The 18,460-nt window shown below is 36.9% G+C and overlaps 1 protein-coding gene across 5 annotated transcripts; it reads left to right on the top strand.

Annotated features, from left to right (window-relative positions):
* Positions 1-1,773: 1,773 nt before the first annotated feature.
* Positions 1,774-18,412, top strand: LOC136410152 (regulator of G-protein signaling 11). Of its 5 annotated transcripts, none has more exons than XR_010752217.1 (16): positions 1,774-1,961; positions 4,754-4,941; positions 6,249-6,348; positions 6,733-6,783; positions 7,272-7,378; positions 7,853-8,041; positions 8,213-8,398; positions 8,453-8,628; positions 8,683-8,886; positions 8,942-9,163; positions 9,220-9,477; positions 9,627-9,801; positions 10,023-10,458; positions 10,937-11,189; positions 11,304-16,836; positions 16,889-18,412. XR_010752217.1 is itself a non-coding variant. In XM_066392163.1 (15 exons), the coding sequence occupies exons 2-15, from the start codon at positions 4,888-4,890 to the stop codon at positions 11,362-11,364; spliced, it is 2,472 nt and encodes an 823-aa protein (XP_066248260.1). In that variant the 5' UTR covers positions 1,774-1,961; positions 4,754-4,887; the 3' UTR covers positions 11,365-18,412. The 5 variants fall into 5 exon arrangements, 3 of the variants coding, with proteins under 3 accessions (XP_066248260.1, XP_066248262.1, XP_066248261.1); XR_010752216.1 differs by having other exon boundaries at positions 16,886-18,412; XM_066392163.1 differs by having other exon boundaries at positions 11,304-18,412.
* The last annotated feature ends 48 nt before the right edge of the window (positions 18,413-18,460 follow it).

Here is an 18,460-nt window from a genome sequence, read left to right as displayed (position 1 = left end):
TTTAAATCTGCATCTTCCGCTACTTGGGCCACTCTATAGGTGAAGTAGTCGATAATGATGTTCCTGAGATCTGTCTGTCTTTCATTTCTTTAATAAGGCAACATCATAACGCGCTCTTGATTAACGGTTCTTCGACCCTTCGGTTTTCATCCTCGCCTTTAGAGTGAGGACGAGTACTCGCCAACCTTACGCGTTTCATGGCGTCCATTGCCGACTTGTCTTTGCTGAAGAGGTACTAAGGTACCTAAAAGTACAAAATATTCTATATTATATTTTTTACTCCCATCCCCTAGATGACCTTGGTATAGCAACTCCGAGATTCTGGAGGCACGTCAAGGGTTGAAAGTGTGCTGATTCTGCATTATTAACAATCAACAACCTATTTATAAGTACATCTAAGTATTAATTATACACGATGTGTGTCTATATTCAATGCAACCAAATGACCAAAGACAATCAATAGTTAATTAGAAGAAACGGGTAATTTTTAAAAAATCGAGATATAGTGATCAGCAAAAATCTCCAAATTTAGAAGCAAAACAATGAGCGTATTAGGCTCGAACGTGTGGAGAAATCATTTATTTCCTGAAAAATTGCAGTTGCAGATCACCTTCTTAACTATGTATGATAGATCAATAGACTACATGAAGACTTTCGATTGCCACATGAATGGACATATTTCTGGTCCCTTCATCTACAGACGGCAGATGGTAGCAACAGCACTAACGACCCTTCTTTGAATAGAACTCGGCTTAAAAGGGAACAAATATGTTTCTGGGTAGATGTAGAATAGAAAACTCCATTCAAGGCCATTACCGGGTTTATGCAAGTAGGTATCTGATCAATGCACCATTTCTTATACTCCATCATTTGCAATGAACGTCCTATTTATAGCTAGGTGCAGGTATCAATTATCTACAGTGTGTACCTACGTTTGTTGAATCTCTTAATAAGAAATTAATGGCTTGTTAGAAGAAACGGGTAATTTCTTAAAAATCTGGAAATAGCGATCAGCAAAATCTCTAAATCCAGAAACAAAACTTTGAGCGTGTTACGCTCGAGCGTGCCACGAATAATGGCGAAATAATTAATTTTCCCAAAAACTGTAGTTTGCAGACCATCTTCTCAACTCTGCGTCGTAGATCAACGAAGACTTAATTGTCATGTGAATGGGCACATTTCTAGTCCCTTCATTTGCAGATGGAGGCCCCTCGGCTGTCAGTGGCAACGGTACCAACGGCTCTTTGAGCAAAATTTCCCTCAAAGGGAAAACAGATACGTTCCTGAGTAGATGTAGAGCAGGAAACTCCATCCAAGGCCATTGCCGGGTTTATGCAAGTAAGTATCTGATCAATACACCATTTCTGAGTCTCCATTATTTGCAATCAACGCCCTATTTATAGATAGGTGCAGGTATCAATTATCCATGGTATGTACCTACATTTGCTGAATCTCTTAATTAGAAATCAATAATCTGTAAGAAGAAATAGGGGAATTTCTTAGAAACTCAGAGATGGTGACCCGTCGGCCGAAATCCAAATCCAAATCCAGAAAGGAAAACTTCGCGTGTGTTACCGCTCGAGCGTGCCAATAATAATGGCGAAATAATTAAGAAACTCCTAAACGATTTTCATTCAACTTCCAGCAATTCCCATACATTTTTCACTGCAATAAGTGAAATTTTCGTTGGTCATTTCTGGATCAATATTTCCAAATCCTGGGAAATTGTGCGCGCGCCCATTCCTTCCCCGACCGCCATTACGATGCGAAATATCGAGCCGCCCAGTTGTGCTCGACGGTTTGGCAGTTAGCAATCGGGAAAACTGCATGCGGAATACCAAAAGCCCGTTGCACGGCAGCTGCAGCTGAACGTTTCCATTATCCTGGATATTTTCCCGTCGAAATCGGTGTATGGTGTAAATAACTGTGGCCTCGGATGACTTCTCACGAGCTTGATACTGGTAAGCAGCTTAGCATCGCAATTAACTTACTTAGCTGCGGCGGCATTTCAATCAGTTACACCTAACTGTGGCAGCGTGTAGCTGAACAGTTGATGCGTCACGGAAGCAACGGAGGTTTCAGTTATTTTTCATTAGAGACATTCCTTAATCGTCAGGGAGCTGACAATATGTCAACTCTCTGGTCCGCTTGTCAGGGAGTTATCGCGGAACTCCTTCATGCGTCGTGATTAGAAAAAGTACGTAATAAAGCTGATTGCTTCGGCGATATGAACTTCTTGGCGATTCAGTCAAAAACTCGTCTCCAATATCTGCACGCACATCAAAAATCATTTTAAAGCCATCGCGACCAATTCGCCGTGATGTCGCACGGGGCACGGAAACGGCAAGTTTTCCCAAATTTCCTCTCTTGTATTATGATTTTTTACGTGACGTGTGACTTTGAACGTAAATAGCTGAAGAAACCGTTTTCTAAAAATACTTCCTATAAATAAGCCGAATGTATAAATATTTAAACGCTTTGGTCTTAATAGTTCCAGATAGCCATGCTTATTCAGAATAGTTTGGTCCATACTATAAATCATTAAAGGAGGAGCATATTAGATATAAGTTGTATACATATAAGTTTGCATAAACAAATATAAGTGCATTATTACGAGTTTATTCTCTGGAGATCAAACGATCAGTCTTGGATAACATTTATTAACTTTTTCCGAAAGGGAGGAAATACGGAACGTGATAGGTCAAAAGGAGCAAATTAATAACGCGATTTAGGACCAAACAGCTAAAACATGATTAAGTCTTCATATTGAGGGGCCGTTCTAGTTTTTAGATAACTTTGTATTTTTGAAAATCTTTTACATCAAAATTTGACAGGAAGTTTTGATAGCCCAAATGGAACACGACCATAGTGACGTCACTTCTGGAAATACACCAACCCAAATTAGCCTTCGAGGTTTATAGGTAGCATTTGCTTAAGCAAAAGTAATCTTCTGTATGCAACATTTTTAGAACCAACTAAAAAAATTTTAATTCTTTAAACCGCCGCACATTCCCAATTTCCCAAAGAGATAACTTTGAAAATGAATTTCTAACTCACCCTGCGAGTTCTCCTAACGTTTTTCGGCGGAATGTTGTTACACTAACAAATTAATAAATCACAGTATACAGGGTGACCCAATTGCCATGGCTTGCCCTTACTATCTTCTAAATTCTGAGTTGTTACTTGTACGGGCCCAGTTGAAAGGAAGCCAGTTCAGCTAAACCAAGACCGGGGGAATTTAATTTCACTTGTGACACTGGGCAATGGGGTTGATTGGTGACACTTATGGAATAATCTAAGTCCCAGTGGAGCCTGATTCTTGAGATTTTGAAATGGTGTCAATTGTGTCATTTTATCAAGTTGAATTTTCTTATTAAGGAATTCGGCAAGGAAATTTCGAAATCTTTGTAAACATCCTTGCGATCCACAGAGATATCGAAGTTTATTTGCTGAATCCTGCTGACAGCATGACCTTAGCTTAGCGAGACATTTAAACTTATCCCAATGCTCTGATTTATCACATGCCGGCATTTCTCGAGGTTTCATTTGGAAAATAGCTATTGTCAGAATTGTGGATGAAAAAATTTATAATCAGAAGAAATGTTTTTCAGAGGTTTCGGTTTTGCTGGAATCTTCCAAATTTATTCTCAGAATATTATTTCTTTGAATAATGTGATGTAAGTGAAAAGATAACGTAATGTGTGCTTTTTAAGTAAATTCAAGATTTGGACTGAATTTTAAAAAAATCTCCATAAAACATATCAATATATCAATAGGGCTTTAAAGCAAAACACTCTCCGAAACTATTCACCCACTCTTTGTTTTGACGAACAACAGATAAACAACATATCTAAACGATAGATCAAGTAAGTCTATTTATGGACATTAATAAGGCATTCGATAAGGCCTAGAACAGTGGTCTACTTTACAATTTATACAAACTTCAAACGCCAAAATACCTATTTCATATCATCAGAAAGCTACTTTAAAACAGACAACTAGTAGTAGAAATTGACGACACTCTCTTTCCCTTTTTCGCCTGCACAAGGGCTCCCTCAGGGATGGCCGCTTTCACCCGTCCTTTATAATGTATATATGCCATGACATATACAACCATGGCATAAGGACAAAACAGCATACATATTGCAATACACTTACTGCACTTATTGTACTTGACAAAACGACTGAGGAAGCGGCAGAAAAACTTCGGACTCTAACGGACAACACAATGGCATGGTTATATACAGGGTATAAATAATAAAAAAATACTAATAGACCCGTGGTCAGAGATGCACTATTTTAGATATACAGAAGGTCTTAAAGAAAATAAGTGTATGAAATCTCAAAAATTTAGCTCAAAGCATATATGAGAAAAATGCAAAATACGAAAAAAAATTGAAACTTTACCACCTTGTACATCGAAAATGGTGCGTTTTTGACCATGGGTCTATTAGGTTTTTTTATTATTTTGCAAAGTATTATCACTCCCTAAAAATCTCCATGACAATATGTTACATCCTGTGTATGAAGACTAACGCCAAATGTCATCAAAAACTAACTTCCGTTTTTATTCAAATTAGAGAACGCAACCTCGAGAATCAACGCAAACCGTTTGACTAAGTAGGTGCATTTTCAAGTCACTTATGCATCTTTAAATTTAGAGTACAAATTATCTTCATGCTATTGATTTAACCAGCAGTTCATATTAATTCATTCACATTGATAGCGTGCCAAGTCTAGTTTCAACTTTCAGTTCCAACATAGATGTGGGGGTGAGTGAGGGCCTGATGGGGCGGGGGCAGAGCTCGCCCATGGAGCTCGGCTAGTGTGGCCTGCGTCTGCACGGCCGCCGAGCCCCCCCTCCGCCCTCCCCCGGCCGGCTCACACATGGAGCCTGATCACCGGGATCAACGATGCCTCAGGCCAAAAGCCTTTGACAAAGTAAGTTAGTTAATCTAAAGTCAATTTGAATTAACAGAGTAAGGTAGTAAATGAAGCACGGTTCCAAATCTCCAAATCCAAGTTCAAATTTATTTTTTCATTTATTTTCAAACAGGAATTTCAAACCAGGAAGTTCCGATTTTATCAAGCTTTGCAAAGATGCAATACAATCTACAGGGTATTCCAAACAGGTTGTACTAAACTTAAGAAGGTTATAAGGGATATTGCGGTGAACAATTTTTGCATAGAACCCCTAGTCAAAATGAGCAGATTTGGCTCGAGAGTTATTTTTGTTCGAAAACATAATATTGGCTCGTTGACACCAAAAGACTTCGATATTTAATTCATTTTTATTAAAGATGACGCAGAAAAAAATTATTATAAAGACTCAAAATAACGACCCCTAATCTGATTACATAAATTTGTTCTTTGAATCATTGAATCGCGCACCCGTTGTGAGATGTGCGAATCTTCCTGTACGAAAAGAGAAGCTGCCATCATTTCGCAACAAATCCTCGTAGGTAGTTACAAGAGTTTCATACACCAACGACGTGATGTAACCTCAAAGGAAAAAAATCAATGGGCTTACATCGGGACTTCGCGTTGGCTACTTGATAGGTCCGACTCTTCTGACCCATCGCTTATAAAAATGTTGGTTTACATGATCTAGCAGACTACGGATGAAAGGTGCAGGTGTACAGGCACGTTGGAACCACATTTTATCCTGTATACCCATAGGAATGATTCGGAAAACGCTGAGCATAAAGGCACTCTTTAGCGTTACATTTTGCTTCGCCATAAATCAGATACATGTATGCATACTCTTTAAACGTAAATTGAGCTATTTTCACAATTCAAACTCAAATATTTGTCGCCAAAGAGACGAATGAGACACCCTTTATATAGATGATTATTCAAATGTTATCAAAACGCTCCAAGATGTATCCCATAGTTTAGCACACATGGATTTTATTGCATTTATCTTGTTCTTTCACTTACGGGTAGTTTTACAGGTTCACATAAAACAAATTTGAAAATTACAGTGAGGAAACTCTTGAGTCTTAAGTTCAGCATCCTGTAAAATTTCACAATATAGAAATATAGGGTGATCATTAAAAAAACCAAATGGCGTTGAAATATCAGAAGTGTATCTTGGATAAACTTTGTTATCTATTAATGTTTAGTTAATTTGAGGGAAAATAGCAAATGCTTTAATCAACGTCCTACGTTCATCATTTACCATCTACTGAAAAGTTTTTTCCATGGTTACCCGTTACATTAATAAAGAAACCTAATATTCGGTTTAGATGGAAGAACTGGTCAAAGAAATGCAAGACACGGAATCAGGTGGTGTACCTGTAAGAAGCCAGAAAATATTCCTAACATCCATTCCCGCCGCCTTCATGGGTGAGTAATATTTATTTATGCAACATGTGGTGTAATATTTATTTTGCTACAAGCGTGCGATAAAGTAGCTTTACCATACACGTGATGGTTTACGTCAAGCCAACTGAAGTTGAAACGACACTAATCGAGCAAAACGTGCGGTAGGGTACGTGCTATTTTTAGCTGGCAAATGCATGCGGTAAAGTGAGCTTACCGCACTCTTGAAGGAAACTAAAATTATATTCTATAAACGTTTAAAGATGAAGTGTTTGTAAACTTAAAGACGAGGCAAATAACGTCTATTTATATTGTTTTAGTCTATTTTCAGTTATGCCCTCTTTATTAACTATAATCGATTTAAATGGAAACTTTAATTATATTCTCAAGTATATGTTTTTATTGCAGGTTACGACTTAATTGAATGGCTTATTATGCGTCTTGAAATTGAAGAATCAGGTAATTAATTGTCTATAAGGTTCAATTACTGTTAGACATCTTGATGTATCTGGAAAAATATGTGGATATTGTTTCTTTATTTCCTTCTTTCTTTCACCTATTTTTATTTACCGTGTGTGTCATTTTGTTCATATGACTTCCCTACCTTCAAATCTTTTTTTGTATGGCCGAGCGTGAAGTTTCTGTTAGCTATCTACAGTTTTCAATCATATTTTTACGTTGGTCCCTTATTCTTTTCTTTATAGGTTCCTTACTTTCGTGCTAAAGCAAGCATTTTCAGCTGCATGTTCATTTGATTTGACCTAAAATTGGATCTGAGTAATAGAAAAAAATGTATACTGCATGTTTCTCTACTCAAGGCTTTAAGTCCAGGCCAGCGATAATCGAGGTCGGTCCATACTAACTTTAAGATTAAAACCTTAGTTTTAGCCTGAAACTCGTAAAACCTGGTGAAAATATAAATATTTTACTTTTCTGCTGTTTTCCAGAGGCTTTAAACATCGCCAATCAGCTTTGTCAATACGGATACTTTTTTCCAATAAGCGATTCGAAGAACCTTGTTGTAAAAGACGACAGCTCGCTATACAGATTCCAAGTAAGTATGATTATTTTCGTCCACTACTAGCTTTAAATGACACTATTATTGGGTGTGATGAATAACAGGTTAATAATGACACGCATATCTCGCATTATTTACCTAGTAAGGTAATCGACTACAGCGTCGTCTTCATCCCCGTGGTCGTCGAAGCTTTTTCGGGTTTCGGATTTAATTTACGGCTAATTTAAGAAAACCTGCTGCAATTTTATAGGATCTAGTTAAATCAAGCAATGGAACAAATCGTATATATACAGCAGTTGTGAAATACTTTTGACCCTCACGTCTCAGATCCCTCAGCGCTGCGCGTTTCGGGATTTAAATCGGGTCATAATAATATATTTCACGTCTTTGTTTATAATGCACCGTTTTAAGACCACGATTCCAGATTATTTCGGTTTCAATTGTCGACCTATGCATTCGATAGAGTTAAATTCGAATGCATTTATAAGTAATCAAATATTTCTTTGTTAGTCGCCTTACTTCTGGCCTTGGCGTAACAAACCCCCCGATAATGTTGACTACGCAATTTACCTTACGAAACGATCGCTCCGAAACAAACAGAGACACGGCTTGGAAGAATACGAACAGGAAGCGTTTACAAACCTAAGAAGAAACTTATCCAACAAGTGGGACATAATTATGGCCCAAGCTGATGAACAGGTGTGTAGTGCACCTAATTAAAAAGTAGCTCTACACCCGAATCACTCTTAATTAAGTCTTTCAATGCTTCAAAGGAGGACTTAATTTTCTTGAGCATTTCCTCAGTGTTTGAAATATTTAAAGAAGCATTGTTCTCCTTTAAAACACTTTTTTTTTAAATTTATCACGAAGGTTCGACATCAAAAGGCCATGAAAAAACCTGACAAGCTAATTAGCGATTCCCAAGAGAAAGCCTATTGGAGAGTGCACCGTCCGCCTCCTGGAATTCCCGGTTCCTTAGAGCAGGTACCCGTACCCACTAGGTGTTGGAATGGGGTTAAAGCCAGGAAAAAGACAATCGAAGATTGTAAAAGAGAGGTCTGCTTTCGTGATTCTCAAACTTGTCTTTCAACTTTAAATATTCTTTTTTAGCTCGAACTGTTCAGGACCAGTTTGTATAGAACCAGAATAAAAATGTCTCAAGCCCTGGAAGGACTAGTTCAACATATCGATACTTATACGGAGTTCGATCCTCTCCTAGTCCCTCCTCAACCATCGAATCCATGGGTAAACGAAGACATCACGTATTGGCAGCTAAACGCACCCTTGTAAGCACCAATACTTAATTTCCATTCCTTGTTATAACATTATATAAAATCCAGAGTGGACATCCCCACTGATAAAAGAGTGAAGAAATGGGGTCTGTCCATGGAGGATTTACTCTTGGATCCAACAGGCGTTCAAGAGTTTACAAATTATCTACAGAAAGAAAAAAGCGAAGAAAATATATTGTTTTGGCTAGCGGTGAATGATCTAAGGCGAACTTCTCAGTCCCAAGTTTTATGGAAGATTCAAGAAATTTACGAGTAAAGGTTCCGAATTACATTAACTGGCATAAATAAATAAATTTGATGGTTTTAGAAACTTCGTGAAACATGGATCTACCAGTGAGGTAAACATCGACAACCAAACTATGGATCAGGTTTTGGAAGGAATGAAGAACAACAGCAGGTTTTGCTTCGATGCTGCTCAGGAACATGTATACAATTTACTTCTGAAGAAAGACTGTTATCCCAGATTCGTGCGCTCTGATTACTACAAACATTTGTTGATCACTGGAGTCCAACCTCTCCAAAAGAAACGGTGTGTAGTCGTTTATTTGTCTATTTTGTAATTTTTTAGTTATTTTTTTTATTCAGATTTTTCGGTTTCGGTCCTACGAAAAAGAAAATATCGACATGTGCGCAGTCAAACCAACCTCAGATATCTCAGCACCCAGGCGTGACTCCAAACACAGGAACTTTGAGCAAACGTCGAGGAAGTGATCGCAGTCTGTCAGGTTCCGCTCATGAAATTTCCCATTTTGGAGTTGGGAGCAGTAGCCATGCAGCGGTGGTCCATGAGACTAAAGTGTCACATTCTCATTCACAAAGCAACTTGAGCGATATACCCTATAGGTGAGTAAAGCTGAATATTTCAACTCAAGGAGTTCACTCCTTCCCGCTTAAGCTGGAAGTGGACACTCTGTAGCAGATTTCTTAGAAAGCCCTGCTATGCCTCAGGGTACATGAAAAGGAATCTACAACAAATTTCCTCTTCGTTTTAGAGTTAAAAAACCTGATGCACTTCCGGGGACCTCGACATCGGAAGAAGTTTGTCCATGGGATGCAACAGCAACTCCTCCGCGAACGCCGACAAAAACCCAAAGGAAATCTCGACGAGTAGATTCAGAGAGTTCATCATCTGATATAAGTGTGGGGGTAACAGAATTAAGCGAAAAGGTAAAAAACAAAATATATCTGTCTTCATATACAAGAGGCCTCTAGAGTAATCAGCTGAGCTTAATGTTATCAATTTCATTAAATAGAAAAGCTGATCATGTGCTAATCGTCCAACCATCATTACTTTAATAAGCGACCGCTTGTGTTTGAATATAATATATTTCGACTCTTACTTCCCTTCCATTAAATTCCCTTCAATTATTTGATATTATATCGTTAAGGTTCAACGTGGGTTGCTAACTCAACAGCACACATTGGATTGTGGCAAAAAGCTCCATGTGGAAACGTACGAAACACCTCGTCGTGCCTCGGTCTCAGTGCCAATTACCCATAGCAGTGCAGGAATTGAAAGTTCCCGAAGGAAGGTGTCCTCATTCGAAGACAACAGCACGTCAGCCCTAGAATCTACTGCACCCACCTTTGTGATAGCGAATGAAATAGACAATAATTTCCCGGTGAAAGCTCCGGAAAGCCTGGAAGCGAGTAGTAGTGCGAACAATAGCGAAAAAGCTTTGCAAAAAAGTCACGGCATTGCGAAAACTTGCTCAATATCGAGTGGAAACCCCATAATTAGTGTTAGTTCAGTGACGGTTGAAGTTCCGCCAGGATCCGAGTACAAATGTGACGACGGTGAACAGCATAATGTAATCTCTTTAGGTAAGTTATTGACTTAGTGCTGAAAAAAGCCTAGCTAACTTTGCCAAGAGGATAATTTCTGTAAAAACGAGGAAACTGAGACAGATCTAATAAATTCAGTGGAGATGGAAAGATAATAGTCATAACTGGACCGTTCTAAACCTTCTTTGCCTTATAAGACAAACAAGGACAAGGGGGCAAATCACTGGTGGGTCTTTTGATTTCTATGGGAATTATCTTTTAGTTAAAGTTGCCAGGACTTTGATTTATAGGATCCTTATCAGTTTAATCAAAGTTATTCAGTTTTCCCAAGGTAGGTACAGAGTGGTTAGATTTAAACTGTTTTGTCAAGAAACCCTTATTTCCAGAATGCGTTTCCATGCACTTTTTAGATCATCAATGGAAATGACTGTCATTTTTACACTGATGGGGATCCCTAATCATCAAATTGGCCCTAAATAAATCAGAATTATTTATACAAACTTTAAAATGATTTCAGAAAAGGGCAACCATGACACACCAAGTTCAAGTCACTCTGCACCAGTTTCGCCTTCCATACTCATCACCAGGCAAGAACCAAAGGCTCCTTTGGCAGAACCAGACAGCGAGTCACCTGCCAGTGAATTACCCCCTTCCGAGATAGTCGCACCAGGTGATTTAGAATCTTCCGACGAACCAAAGGAAGACAAGAAACACGGAGATGGAGAAGAGGATGAGGCCAACAATGCTGACGTGTGCCCGTGGGAGGATGAGTAGGTTAACATAATATTAATTGGTAGTAAGTGATATTATTTATGAGTCTGTGTATGGAATTAATGCCTAATGGGATGTCAGAGAGGTTCCTAATTGGTTCTGGTCTTTTCCAGGGAAAATTGCAGAGTAAATACACCGTTTGTTAAAAAGTACGCAACGTTGGGATACCTTTAAACGAAATTTATTGCCGTCTCTGTGAAAAGATAGGATAACATAAATTAGATTATGTGCCACTATTATAGTGTATTTAAATTGTGAACATAAAACAATAACTGCTGCTACAACATTGGTCTCATAAGTCTGATCACTGGGATTTGTGAGGGGAAGAAAGGGCAGCAACTAATAAGTTTTTAAGTCATCGATAGTTTTTTGAAGGGGGGCGATGTGGAAAGCATTGTCAAAGTTATGTGTTTCATTGACATGATGGATCTCATTAATTTGACGTATATAATGCGCATATATGTTTGACAAATTGCGCCCAACAGCAGCAGACGTTATAAAGGAAAAATAGATAGAAGTATTATGTTTACGTTTCGCGGTTGGGTTTGTTTCCGTTTCGCTGCGCGTTCATCGGTTTCTGTAGTTAAATTTCCCAGTTCTGTCGATGAATCAGGACTGTTGAACCAGGAATATGACAACCGTTTGCATATTCTTAAACCATTTGGAACTCTTTGATTTTGCTTGAGTGGATTTGTTTAAATGACGTACATGGTTTCTGCAGACTTGGCTAAAAATTTCATCATCGTTTTGAAAAATTTAAATGCCACAGTAATTCGTGCAATCAAGTCTTTTCATTAGCGTTTCATAAACTGGAGACGTTACATGTCCCCACGATAAGAAATCTAAAGGTGTTAGATCGGGTGACCTAGGGGGCCACGAAACAGGACCACTTCTGCCGATCCAATGTTATCCGAACTGACAAAGTTCAAGCACGACATTTTGAACAATTACTGTAGTGTCATTTTGTACAAACAAATTAAAACAAAACGTACTAAAACTCGATAAAATACATCTTTGCACGTTAAAACATCATGAGGCCGTAGCGCCTTAAGGAAACATTTCCGGACATGGGTTTTTATGCTCAAATGTTTTCTATTGTTGCACTGAATAATCCTTAGAAGTTTGATCCCATGCTTCTGAATCGCCTTGTATAAAAAGAAAATCCTTGGAAATATACAGTTTTGCTTAAACGGATCGCCCATTATATTGTGGCTTTGCATTTTTTATGATAGTAAATTAAATTTGTCATCTAAAACGACGGATATTCCTACTTGCAAAACTCAATATTGCATATCCTTTATTAATAACCCAAAAATTAAGATATTGGTTCACAATTTACTCGCCTCATATAAGATGTTTCTAGCTAGATATAAGTGGAACTTAATAATTAATATCTTAAATATATATGTCTAAAGTAACTTACAAAATAGGTAATAACGTTTACAAATAAATATATCTAAATAATCGATAAGAATTAAGAACATCAACTATGAAACTCGCACCATTAGTGGCGTATCACATGAAATAAGCATACGCCATTAAAGAAATATCATCACGTATAACTGAGTGAGCCCCAAATATGCCTGATGATACCCCTTTTCATTTTTGATGTGTTTTAGGTCATAAGTTTAGATCATCGTCTCTGGTAGGTCTAGTTATTTCAAATGCGAGTGATGGAGCGAGTAATAAGCCATTGGCTATGGCGCTAACACAATTTAATGAAACACTTTATTTGATTTAAATTGTAACGTAATAAAGTTGAAATAAAGTGGAGGAAAATAATTTGGAAATCAATCCATATACTGCAGGATCTAGAAATGCAGTTTATTGCAGCTGCATCTTAACGAAGAAGCATATCTTTAAAACGAAAGGAGATGGGTACCTATCATCCCTGCTTGCCTTGCCCTAAAAGATCTCCAAAAATTTTTGGGGGCATTGCAATAATTTATTTAGGACTTGGCCAAAAGCCGGCATCTCACGCGTTGAAAGTCCGAGTGATAGCAAATATATAGTTTTAACTGGAAGAGAAAACGATAAACAATGAAGAGAACATGTAAAGTAAATCCATTACAGGAAACAGATATTAACTAAAGTCGGTGTTCCACGGCGCTATCGCATAATAATAGAACATTTTGGTATGATAATATATGCAGAAATTAAAACCTTACAGATTTTGAGTTGATTACCATAATCTTTTGTACTATCAATGGACGAACAAATTATCAGCAAGCAAGTCTTGCGTAATAGGCCAGCAAGGCTCGCAGGGCCTAATGCGCACTCATTGAATTTTTTCTGTAAATCGCAACTTTCGAATATAAAACGTTGCATTAAATCTAAAAAAAATTTAGTGCAATTTAAAAGAGAAAAATGCCGCTACAAGGGGGGATGTCTTGTTGTGTGGCTAACAGGCCTCCACGATGATCATACTTTTCCTAACTAGGAAAGTAGAGCTAATGCAAGTCATCACTCGACTTTAGAAATTGGATTATCCGAGATTTTTAGATATGTACCTAGAGATTTAGTGTATCTGAGTGTGTAGCGCATAGTAATAAATATGCAAAAACTTCCATACATGTTTAAACTGTAAAAACAATAACATCGTAACTTTAAAAATCCGAGGGAGTATGCAGTATGAAGTATAACATCGTATTTATATGTATAATGCTTTTCGCGAGCATCTACTGAACCAATATTTTATTATTTAGGGCCACATTATAAAGTTTATCAAAATTGGGTATGAATTTGAGTTAGTAACATGACCCCACGTGAAAAAATATAGCGAAACTTACGTGGCGGTTGTATTAAGTCAGCTTCCCACGTCGTGGCAAGTTCGAGTAATTGGATTTCCCAAGCTTTGATCTGATAAGCTTCACTACGTTCTTCAGATTGAACAATGATAAAAATAATATGGCAACGTTGTCTATAATAATTAGGTGCTAAATTTCGGTTGTATTTTGTGATTCGCAAAATATTTTTATTGGCCTCTCTTTCCCTTTTTTCCTTTTTAACGAGACATTTTTGTGCAATTCTTATACCAACAGAATTCCAAATATCTCCAGATATAGTTCAAGTCAACTGAAGTCCACATACCGCGATGAAGAAATTGTTAAAATCAAAATGGTTGCAAGTGAAGAACTTTAAATGGTGTAGAAATTAAAAAAATATATGTAAAAAAGAGATGAGATGTCGACTTTACAGTGACCCAACTGAATGCTGTATCCCACTGATGGACTAACATTCAATAGTTCAATTAATGTAGATATTCAGAAAGTAATCTGTGATTAGCTGATCGGGAAGACGTGGGATCCCGACTTTATTGAATAACTGAAGCTGGCATCCCACAAAGCGAGATTCAATTCGATCAAGAATAGAAGTGACTGAACAGTTAAGAAGAATAGACTTCGTTTGTAGAATTACAGAAGCGAAAAAGCTATAAACAATGAAGAGAAATCATTGAATGCCGTTTTTATAGAAGATGGTAATTCAACTAATGCAGGCATGCTGCGACGAACTGATGGAAGAAATCCGAAGAGAAGCAAATATTATCATAAACTCAGAAGGAGATCTACCATGATGATCTTGGTGATCGTAGATGCGAATCCAATAAATAATAAAGAAGAAGAAAAGACGTATGATGCCGGCTTTACAGAAGGCAGATCTCAATTGAAGCCGGCATTTCATATTTACATTAAATTTACAGTTAGACTATCATGGACATGAATATACAATAATAAACGACGGGAGGTGTTTCATAAAAGTGGATGTGAGTTAAATCTGGCATCCCGCGACGAGTTAACGAAGAGAAAAAGCGCCTACTCAATGTAAATGTTAAATTGTCAATTCTCCACTAATTATCATTGTACGAACGTACTCGCACCGTGATAATGTAATAAGGCACAGCGAACCAAAGTACAATTGAACAATTTTCATCTCAAAATTAACTTGAACTAAGCGCCTTCTTGTTCACAACGTGGGAATCCGACTTTAGGGCTATGTCAGACATGCTTATTAATCGTAATTATGCGCGCGCGATTGAACAAACTACGACCGATTTTTCATTTAAATATTCTAATTTTTACAACACTTTTTCACATTTTTCTTAACATTTCCCAATAACGGTTGAAATCCAAACATCCCCTTTCAAATTACAAGTAATCAGACTTCACTGAGCGACAATTTCTATTTTCTCATCAGCATTGGAAGTTAATCAAAAAGGGGAAATTAAATTGGTTTTGAATTGGAAATGGACAAATCTCAATTCCAAGTGCGAATCAATGTGCATGGGATAACATGAATATGCAGTTCGTAGTAAGGAAGTGGGGCCTATTTATGTACGTTTTGAGACTCCTTTAATGTTGTAGAATGATGTTCAACAGGATGGACATTTTTACAGGAATAAGCAAAGCTGCAAAGTTGTATGAGAGTATAGAATCATAATTACTACTCGGATTTGATTTCGTGAAAATTAAACATTAAAATCAAGCTGTTGGATATTCAAAAGAGTTCGGTTATTGGTGAAAGGGGTTTTTTACGATATTTGTTTATATACCTTGCTTATTGCTGAGAAAGTTCAAATTCATAAAGTAGTGTATTACTATGTGCGTATATAAGTAACAGGAGTCATGTTTGTCGTAAGTACATAATATAGAGTATAGCTGGAGATTATAATGATGTTTTAAATACCATACGTTTAAGTTTTATGTAAGCTGTCGAATTAAACTTAACAAAAATTTATTTATTCCAAAGAATTTGCTGATTTTAACTATTGATATACAGTGTGGCCATTTTAGATAACTGGGCTTTATGCAGAATCATTGGGGCCTATTATAAACGGTGATCATCAAAAAAACTCAAGTAGGCACTTTTTCTAAGACATGCCTTGGATACGTTCACCCGTTGATTTGTTGTCATACAGACGTTTGATAGTATACAGCTTTCACCAATTCAAGTGGAAACATAGGGATTCTGCAAGTGGGAGAAGGATCGCACAAAGTTTAATATGCGCTCGATAAAGATCAAGAAAGTGGGCGGAGTCAGTCTCCACTTCAATGTTTAAATTAGTGTCAATTTCTCTGCCTTCGCGGCGATGGAAATGTTTATAAATATCAGAGTAAAATGCAGCAATGTAAATAAATATTAAAAAAAAAATACATTACTACAACTTATATCAGTAAACATTCTGAAACGACAAAAGATCTGGACATTAGACTGACTCCGCCCACTTTAACCGATAGTCTCGCATCCCACTCCGTTGGTCTTCGTCAGAGGCATATAAACCTTGTGCGGTCCTTCTCGCACTTGCACAATAGTTATGTTTCCACTTGAACTAGTGATACCTGTATAGTAAGTGACTCAATCATCGTCCTACGTTTACGATTCTGCACGATTTTTTTTGAAGATCACCCGTTATTTTGCTTCATATTTTAGTGTGTTTGCTTTGAGATGATAGCGAACATGGCAAAGATAGAGTTGATATATGTTCGGAAATTAGTTATATAGATAAATCGGTGTAAAAAAATCATAATAAGAATAGTAGTTCTTTTAAAACTGTTTCAACTTATCCGTAAATAAGAGATAATGGTGTAGAGACAATATATGCAGTTGAAGTATAATTGGCTATGCTGTATGTCTGTCAGAGTTTAAAGGGTAAGTTTTAATACTTATTATATTTTATGCCTTTAATTAGTTTCGTTAGTAGGTGATGTATGGCCTTAAAAAGCAGTTACAATATCGGTTACTAACTGTAAATAAAAGCAGTTATACAGGAGTTTCCTGCAGGAATTAAATCACCATTTAGTTGAGGCAATGCGGTTTGCCATGTCATCATCATCTTAGAAATCAAGGAGAAATGGGGTTCTCAAACCGCCGAAACGCAGCGCTCATCATGACATACGTTTGTGCTATGTTGCAACTTGACCCACCCACATGTGATAAGAATCGCTGTTACAATATATATGCGACATCTAAAGCAGGAAACCCTGTACTAATATTATGATTATTATTGTCTGAGCTGTAGTTTTCGATGACGTCAGTTTACTGGATGCTATTCAACTTGTAGCTTGAGTGTAAATTAGTAAACTTGATAGTAAATGTCATCAAAACGCATAAAAGGAATCAAAATTATTTTTTCCGCCGTCTGACTATTAACACGTTTGTTTAATGCCCACAAAATGGATCATTAATGATTCGCTTTAACGCTCAGTTCTTCAATTGTTTTATTTCAACGCACGATTTTCTCACAGCCAACTAAGTCCACACAAAAAATCAACAAACTCGGTGTTATCGTCCTACAGACGGAAACGTCTAGACTGTATGTCTTTCTGCTTCATGGCATGGTTCTGTTGCTGTCATAGACTTCGAATTTCCTGAAATATTTCCAAAAATACTCCTATGAATGGGGGACTGCGGTTTCGGGCCCCTGTTAAATTCGCGTTTCAAGTCATAAATTACTTTGTTTACGTTCGAGCCGAAATTTTATTTTCTTTACGAACCATGACCAACACCTGCAGTCGGCGGAAAAATATCGTAACTAACTCGTGTATTATAGGGCGATTAATACACTTATTGGTTAAATATCTATAAATTAATTTACTGAATGCTTTAAATTATTATTGTAATACTCTCTTAGAAAGAAAATATTACAATTGCGTATATTATGTAAATAATAGTAATGTAAAATAACAATGTGTTACATACGCCGTCGGCACTTCTTAAGAGAAGGAAGTTGCTAACGAACGAGCTTGTTAATTTATATTAGATTATTTTAGTCGGCGGCTGGTCCATGAAAACAGAAAAAAAGAATGAATCGTGTCGTACACATGCATGGTGATTCACCTGAAATTTTTACTACAAATATTAGATTACATCAACAACAATATAAAACAAAATTAATTCCAAATTACCCATTTTTGTTGTCTAAATTTCCTGGAAGTGAATATCCCGATCATATGAAGAACACGTCTTCGTTTCCTTGTTGACAATGCATTGAACTCAGTACGATACATTTAATGCGTCAAGATGAATCACCTTGTATAAGATTATTGTTAAACTTATTCGCTACGTTATTCATTAGTGATGTACATAATTTTATAAATATATGTATTGTTTATTTTTAAGAAAGATGTTAAACTTAAATGTTAAATATTTAGTTCTTAGCATTGTTAATGATGATGTTATTATCTATATGTAGATTGTAAAATAATATGAAAGTCTTTAAAAAATCCACGATTTGTGTTAATTTAACCACTAGACGGTTTCCCAATTTGAAGGC

This window comes from Euwallacea similis, chromosome 7, assembly GCF_039881205.1.
Source record: "Euwallacea similis isolate ESF13 chromosome 7, ESF131.1, whole genome shotgun sequence".
Taxonomy (NCBI): domain Eukaryota; kingdom Metazoa; phylum Arthropoda; class Insecta; order Coleoptera; family Curculionidae; genus Euwallacea; species Euwallacea similis.
This window is presented reverse-complemented; position numbering and strand designations above follow the sequence as displayed.

Excerpts from the sequence above, each read along its gene's own strand:
- LOC136410152 (XM_066392163.1), top strand. The coding sequence starts at position 4,888 with ATGGAGCCTGATCACCGGGATCAACGATGCCTCAGGCCAAAAGCCTTT. Across the intron at positions 8,042-8,212 it reads TGGCCCAAGCTGATGAACAG|GTTCGACATCAAAAGGCCAT; the intron begins GTGTGTAGTGCA and ends TTTATCACGAAG. Across the intron at positions 8,887-8,941 it reads AAGATTCAAGAAATTTACGA|AAACTTCGTGAAACATGGAT; the intron begins GTAAAGGTTCCG and ends TGATGGTTTTAG.